Raw genomic sequence first — 8,350 nt, forward strand, 5'->3', positions numbered from 1 at the left:
ATATAATTTTATATGTAATATATATGTATGTTATTTGAATATATATTTATATATATTATATGTATGTATATAATATTATATATAAAAAAAATATAAATCCTATATAAAACAATAATCATGAGAGTGTGTATGTGAGTAGAGAAGATGATTAGAGTAGTGATGTGAGAGAGTTTGTGTAAGAATACTCAATAAATAACACCCACTAAATATATAACTCAAACTCTAACACACTCAATAACACTCACTCACAAAAACATTATATTCAAAACCAACAATCAAGAATATGTCCTAAAAAATAAAACAATCACCCACTAACACACATTACATCTCTATCTATAACACTACCTCACACACTTTCATAACACTCACTCTCACACTCCACAAACACTCTCACACAAACACACTAACTAAAAATTCAATCTCACAATAACAAATCACTTATAAACACTATCCCACTCTCATATATCTCACTCACTACAAAAAATCACTATCTTATCAAACTCTCCCAAACAATAGCCAATCTACAACACACCCCACACCAACACTCTCAAATTCACACCTCACAAACTCTCTCCAACAATCACACTCACACACATCTCTCCACTCACAATCACACACACTCAAAAAAACACTCACACAACATACACTCACACCCATAACTAACTCTCAAAACTAACACACTCACACTCACACTAACACACACAAACACACTATCTCACACATACACACACAACACACACCTCACACACACACGCACACACATGACACCCTCTCACACCAACACACACCCCCACTCACCCACACTATCAAACAATCTCACACATCCACCTCACTCTCACATCAGACCCACTTACTGAACACTATCAAACACTCACATCTCTCACACTCACACACTCTCAACTCTATCACTCACACTCAAACATACACTCAAACACCCCCACAGACCTCCACACACACCACTCAATCAAACTCACCAAACTCTCAGACTCTCCACAAAACAATCACACACACAAACAAATCTCAAACACACCACCCGCCCTAACCCCTCAATCACACACTCACAATCAACTCAACTACACACACAATCACACACACTGAATATAAGAAAGAACACACATCTGATGTGAGTTTGTGGTTGTACCAGAGAGTCAGATTCCCCTAGTCTAAGCCGGAAGCTTCTATTTCCTAATCAGGTACCAACACAATATGGAAGGGAATGAAGATTCAAGCTGTATACAAGAATCAATAAAACCCACAAAATTGTGAGATCCAGGGGTTGAAGCGCGCATTATCTCACCTATATATGAATAGTGGAGGTTGAAAGGAATCCATCGATACCACTTTTGTGGTATCTAGTGACGCGGCGTTATTCGGAAAATTTACAGTTCTAATTAGGTCAGTGATACATAAATAGTGACAAAATGATTACCGCTGAAGAAGCTGTTACTGAACATCCTCAACAGACTGAGGCTAATGATGAAATGTAGGGTGCTAGGCAAAGAGTTTTAACAGAGAAAGGGCGTGAGTATCAAATGACACAGTTTTCAAAAAGGTTATTGGCAGCTAGGCAAGTATGGAGAAAGTTACTGATATAATGTTTAGTTTAGAAAGTGTAACGAATTTGGATCAGCTTAGAATACACAGAAAGGCAGCAGTGTCACAGTTTAATGAAGTAGTAACTGCCTTTATTTTGTTAATAGAAGTAGATCCACAACTAGAAGATTTAAGTGGTGATTTATTGGAGTTTCCAACCTGGCTTCAATTTTTTTAGATATTTATAGAATCACGTGTAACGAAGCCAGCTGAGAAACTTTTCTATCTCGGTAAATATACTATAGGGGCAGTCAAAGAAGCATTTAGAGGACCCATCTTCATAATTCAAAACCGTGGGGAAGACGTAGAGTCCACCAAGACACCAAACCCCACAGGTTCAACCCTTTACCAACAATCCCCCCTAAAGACACCACCCACTACCTCACCCCCCTCTCATACATGCGGATAGGAATAAACATCACCACACCCACCCCACGACATCTCACCCACCAACCACATGGGAAGACCCCAAACCTAACCATACTTGCCTAAATCCATACCCACACACACTCACAGACAAACATCCTCACATACTTACAAAAACAGCACAACAGTCGTAAACCTTCTCGACTCTCCTGACACACACAACACTTCAGCTTCCAACAAGTTCACCACAACAACAGTAGACAGGAACAAACACCACAGAATACGAAACTTCTACCAATTCGGAATGAAAAAGCCTTTCGTGTGGCTAAAGGCATAATAAAAGATAGATTTGGTAGCAAATTCATTATAGCAAATGCCTTTAGGAAGAAACTGAGTGAGTGGCCAAAGATTTCAGAAATGATGGTCACGGACTACAGAAATTTTCAGATTTCTTGAAGAACTGTTTGATGATAATGAAAACATCTGATTTTCTTAATATCTTGGATGACCCCCATGACTCTGTTTCTAATAGAAAGGCGGAACTCCATAGTTTATAAATGGTCTCTGGATGGTTCAGGATTCCCGCCATTTCATGTTTTTTTGTGATTTCATAGAGGTAGAGGCAAAGAAAGTTTGCCATTCAATTGCTTCTTACTGTGCAGTGATGTAAAAAAAATCAAAGGTATGATGTAGGTGATCTTAAGGGTAAGAAGGAAGGTAAATCACTAGCAGAGTCGGAACAAAGAGGTTAGTGGCCAACTCAACTGGGGTAAAGGAATCAGAGCTAAACAGAGATGACAAAAGACCAAATGTATGAAAGAAATTCCATTGTCATTACTGTAAGGGAGAACATGATCTAGATTCACGTAAAGAGTTCGGTGAACTAAATAATAAGGAAAAAATGGAATAAATCCAAAGGAAAAAAAACTGTAGAAAAAGGAAGATGTGTGCAGTGTGTAAGAGATGTTATCCGACTTCTCTTCACGAGGCTATACTTGAAAGAATCAAGGAAAGGGAAGCTTTAATTCAAAGGATCAAGGAAAGGGAAGCTTTAATTCAAAGGATCAAGGAAAGGGAAGCTTTAATTCAAAGGATCAAGGAAAGGGAAGCTTTAATTCAAAGGATCAAGGAAAGGGAAGCTTTAATTCAAAGGATCAAGGAAAGGGAAGCTTTAATTCAAAGGATCAAGGAAAGGGAAGCTTTAATTCAAAGGATCAAGGAAAGGGAAGCTTTAATTCAAAGGATCAAGGAAAGGGAAACTTTAATTCAAAGGATCAAGGAAAGGGAAGCTTTAATTCAAAGGATCAAGGAAAGGGAAGCTTTAATTCAAAGGATCAAGGAAAGGGAAGCTTTAATTCAAAGGATCAAGGAAAGGGAAGCTTTAATTCAAAGGATCAAGGAAAGGGAAGCTTTAATTCAAAGGATCAAGGAAAAGGAAGCTTTAATTCAAAGGATCAAGGAAAGGGAAGCTTTCATTAAAAGGATCAAGGAAAGGGAAGCTTTAATTCAAAGGATCAAAGAAAGGGAAGCTTTAATTCAAAGGATCAAGGAAAGGGAAGCTTTAATTCAAAGGATCAAGGAAAAGGAAGCTTTAATTCAAAGGATCAAGGAAAGGGAAGCTTTAATTCAAAGGATCAAGGAAAGGGAAGCTTTAATTCAAAGGATCAAGGAAAGGGAAGCTTTCATTAAAAGGATCAAGGAAAGGGAAGCTTTCATTAAAAGGATCAAGGAAAGGGAAGCTTTCATTAAAAGGATCAAGGAAAGGGAAGCTTTCATTCAAAGGATCAAGGAAAGGGAAGCTTTCATTCAAAGGATCAAGGAAAGGGAAGCTTTAATTCAAAGGATCAAGGAAAGGGAAGCTTTCATTAAAAGGATCAAGGAAAGGGAAGCTTTAATTCAAAGGATCAAGGAAAGGGAAGCTTTAATTCAAAGGATCAAGGAAAGGGAAGCTTTAATTCAAAGGATCAAGGAAAGGGAAGCTTTAATTCAAAGGATCAAGGAAAGGGAAGCTTTAATTCAAAGGATCAAGGAAAGGGAAGCTTTAATTCAAAGGATCAAGGAAAGGGAAGCTTTAATTAAAAGGATCAAGGAAAGGGAAGCTTTAATTCAAAGGATCAAGGAAAGGGAAGGTGAGAAAACTGTAACTCTGTACAAAAGGTCAACAACTGAGGACAATATCATCTTATATAAGGTTAGTGAGGAGCCCAAAAATGATAAGTTAAAGATAAAGCAAACAGAGTGTATGACACATACAATGATAGTGCCAGTATGGTTACATCATGAAAGTAATGTTTGTAACAAAATCCTAGTTTATGCATTATTAGATGAACAGTCAGATGCCTGTTTCATAAAAGAATCCATTTTTAGTAAATTAGGAACTAAGGGCCACAAAGTCCATCTAAGGCTAGCAACAGTGTTAGGAGAAGAAACAAAAAATAAGGGACTCATGGTACGTGGTGTAAATGAATGTACAGAAGTGTCACTTCCAGCGACATATTCACGAGAAGATATTCCAGCGAGATGGGATCAAATTTCAAGGCCAGAGGGTGTAGAGGGATGGCCTCATCTACAAAGAATAGCATCAAAATTGATGGCATATGATACAAACATCGAAATAGGACTCTTGATTGGTTTGACTTGTATGAGTGCTATTAAACCAAGGGAATTGATCCTTCGAAAGAATGACGAACCCTATGCCAGAAAAAAACCTTGTTAGGCTGGAGTATCATAGGCATTAATAAGTGTCAAGATGATATCTCGGATCAAGCCTTAACTAGTAAACTTATTACCATTCTTAGGCTAGAACTTACTGCAGCAGTTGTAGCTGTTAGTGCCAGTTCCATGTTGAGAAAGGAGTTGGATTATGGGGTAATAAAGGAAGTCTTCTGGACTGATAGCAAAGTCGTACTTGGTCATATTATGAATGATGCTAGAAGATTTCATGTGTTTGTTGCCAACAGAGCACAATACATCAGAGATCGCACCTCTCCAGAGAAATGGAAGTATATAGATTCAGTGCAAATCCCTGCTGATGCTGCTTCACGTGGCCTCTGTGTTAAAGATTTGATTAACCATTCTTCATGGTGGAATGGACCAGACTTCCTCTGGGAGCCTGCCCTTAGAGCTGATTTATCATCCGAGAAGTTAATTTAAAAGAAAATGATCCAGAGGTCAAGAATGTTCCTTCACATAAGACTCGAACTAAAGAGAGCAACGCAATTCTTCAAGGTTAGAATATTTTTTCTGACTGGCTTACAGCAAAGAAGGCCATCTCATTATACCTATGCCTTCAACACAGATTCAAGAAACCCGTCAAAGGAACAACTGAAGATCCAAAAGAAACAAAGGAATCTAAATATGTTCCACCCAGTGTTACAGAACTGGAGGAAGCAGGGAAAGAATTTTAAGACAGGTTCAAAATGAAGCCTTCGAAGAAGAGAAACAAGAGGTAAAGTATCTGACTAGTGAAGAAGCTACCAAGGCAAAACCATTGAAGGAGGGAAACAGGCTTTATCACTTGGATCCTTTCTTAGATAAAGATGGTTTCTTAAGGATAGGCATGCAAACTTCACCACAAACAACAGACATCCAGCTATATTACCGAAGGTATCACACATAACCGAAATGATAGTATGTCATTTCCATCAGAAAGTTCATTTTCAAGGTAGAGGTATAACCTTGAATGAGTTGAGAGCATCTGGTTATTGGATTATAGGAGGTTCCACGATACATTTCAAGAGCAGAAAATGTCTGACTTGCCACCGGACAGGCTTGAACCTACCCCTCCTTTCACATATAGTGCAGTAGATTACTTTGGACCATTCTTCGTCAAGGGAGGGCGCAAAGAAGTTGAAAGATATGGTGTTCTATTCACTGGTATTGTCACAAGGACAATTCATATAGCAACACCTAATGCACTGGAAACATATTCATTTCTGAATGCATATCGACGCTTCATCGGAAGACGCGGCCCAGTTCGTCAGCTTAGATCAGACCAGGGCACGAACTTTGTTGGAGCCAAAAATGAACTTCAAGAATGCTTGCAAGAAATGGAACAGAAGAAGCTAACAAGGGAGCTCCTCAGAGAAAACTGTGATTTGATAACATTCGAGATAAACATCCCGCATGCAAGCCATATGGGTGGGGTATGGGAAAGACAGATATGAACAGCGAGGAACATACTGACAGCAATACTACACCACCAATTAGATGATGAATCACTCGGGACCTTTATGGTCGAAGCAGAGACCATCGTGAATGGTCGACCTGTAACAGTTGACAATATTAGTTCTCCTCAGTCATCAGAACCGCTAACACCAAATCACCTGCTAATCTTGAAAACAAATGTCGTGCTGCCACCGCCTGGTGCGTTTTAGTCAGAGGATCATTATTCAAGAAAAAAATTGGCGAAGAGAGTTCAGCATCTTGTCAATGAGTTTCGGAACAGGTGGAAAATAGAATACGTTCAATCTTTTACAGTCCAGGAACAAGTGGACAAGAGTCAACCAAAATTTAAAGGAAAATGACATTGTTATTGTAAAAGAGCTAAATCTGCCCAGAAATTCTTGAAATTTTGGTCGTGTATCTGAAGTCATGCCAAGCATACAGATGGTTCTTGTGTAAGAAAAGTTAAGATAACTCATGGCAGATTCCCACACTTGATATGCCTCTGGAGAGAGAAACAATTTGAAAATCGGGTTGTTCATAAATCCCCCCCTTAAGAAAATGGGACCAATTCACACACTCACCACCACCCCCCTCAATCTCGTATTGATTAGTTTAGTTGAGGCAGCAGAGTTGTTGAGACCAGGTTTCCCCCAAACGAGAATCTCTACATAAGATGGGGCCCCAAAATGGTACCAAAGGATTTCTCAACAAGATCTCCCTCGCGTAGTAGTAGTAGTCGTAGCTTCGCCCAAGAGTAATCAACATTGTGTCTAATTAAATTCTCTCGTCCCTAAGTCTCGACGCGTGGCGGTTTTATGATAAGATATATTATACAAGTATATGTGTGTGTGAGAGGGGTTGATATATGTATTATTAAGTGGGTTTTGAAGAGTGAAGGGTTGTTATTTGATATTGGGTCTCTTAACAAAGAGAGAGAGATAGTATGGGTGGAGTATAAGAAACGCTAATGCAGTTAAACAAAAATGTCTAGTTGGTTTAATATTAGATAAGAAATACGCAATTTTTAACCTCCACTGACCGTGGTACTCGAACCCGCGCCGTCTCAGTAATCTAACAAAGGCACCTAGTGCCCAGATAATCCAATAGACTACACAAACACTGACTACCACTGAAAGAATTGGTGATAAACCAGGATGCCTTTATCAACCACACATGGATGATCACCTGTCCGTGCTCATAGCAGAAGCAGTGTGAGAGCGATGGTTTTATAGACAATTCAAATATCTGTAAGGGCACAGTCGGACAGCCATGAAATTAGAGAAAATTCAATCCCAAATCAGTGTTACCATGTTATATCTGTGTGAAAAGATTAGAGGTATCAATTTGTTTAGCCAAATAAACGGCATTTATATGATAGACGATACAAATATTACATTCCTGACCGGGACTTTTCGTCCGAGCAGACACCGCGCCGAAATCAGATTGACAGTGCTCCCACCCCCCCTCTGTCCCTTAATCCCAAAGGGAGGTCTAAATTTGTTGATTTATTTATTCTTTATTAAATGGCGTTATATATATTAACATATATCTTATACTATATAAGTCTCTATATATATCTCTATAATATATAACCATACTCATATACTATACTTATATATGTAATATATATGTTAATATATATATAATATATATAACTATATATCAATTGTATATATATGTATATGATATCGATTATAATATATACATATGACTATTATACATATATATATATACAACTTATATATATTAGTATATATTATATATATTAGACTATATATATATATACTATATACATACAGCTCACATCATAATATATGTAAGCGGCTCAGTCTAAGCTCTATGTATGTACGTTATGTATATGTTACTACTATATGTATATGTATAATATAAGTTGTATACAGTATATATATATAGAGTCTTTGCATATATATATATAAAGTATATAATTAAATATGATGTATATATATGTATATATATGTAGTCAATAAATATAAATATATAATATATATATATATTATACTATAATATTATTGTGGTCTTGTGTGTAGTGTGTGATCATATCGATGGTAAGCTCGTGTGGTGTGTTTATTTATTCATTTATATATATACATATGTGTGCGTGTGTATGTCTGTGTGTGTGTATGTGTATGTGTGTGTCTATATATCTATGTATGTATGCATATATGTATCTATCAATGTATATGTGTATTTAAATTATATACAG

General features: G+C 37.4%; 1 protein-coding gene across 1 annotated transcript; it reads left to right on the top strand.

The window, feature by feature from the left end:
* The first annotated feature begins 5,378 nt into the window (after nucleotides 1-5,378).
* On the top strand, nucleotides 5,379-6,582 carry LOC147469646 (uncharacterized). The gene is made up of 4 exons (XM_086547843.1): nucleotides 5,379-5,407; nucleotides 5,675-6,051; nucleotides 6,148-6,324; nucleotides 6,551-6,582. The coding sequence occupies exons 1-4, from the start codon at nucleotides 5,379-5,381 to the stop codon at nucleotides 6,580-6,582; spliced, it is 615 nt and encodes a 204-aa protein (XP_086403969.1).
* The last annotated feature ends 1,768 nt before the right edge of the window (nucleotides 6,583-8,350 follow it).

This window comes from Penaeus japonicus, unplaced genomic scaffold (genome assembly GCF_977035675.1).
Source record: "Penaeus japonicus unplaced genomic scaffold, GWHDUDI00000001_assembly GWHDUDI00000020, whole genome shotgun sequence".
Lineage (NCBI taxonomy): Eukaryota > Metazoa > Arthropoda > Malacostraca > Decapoda > Penaeidae > Penaeus > Penaeus japonicus.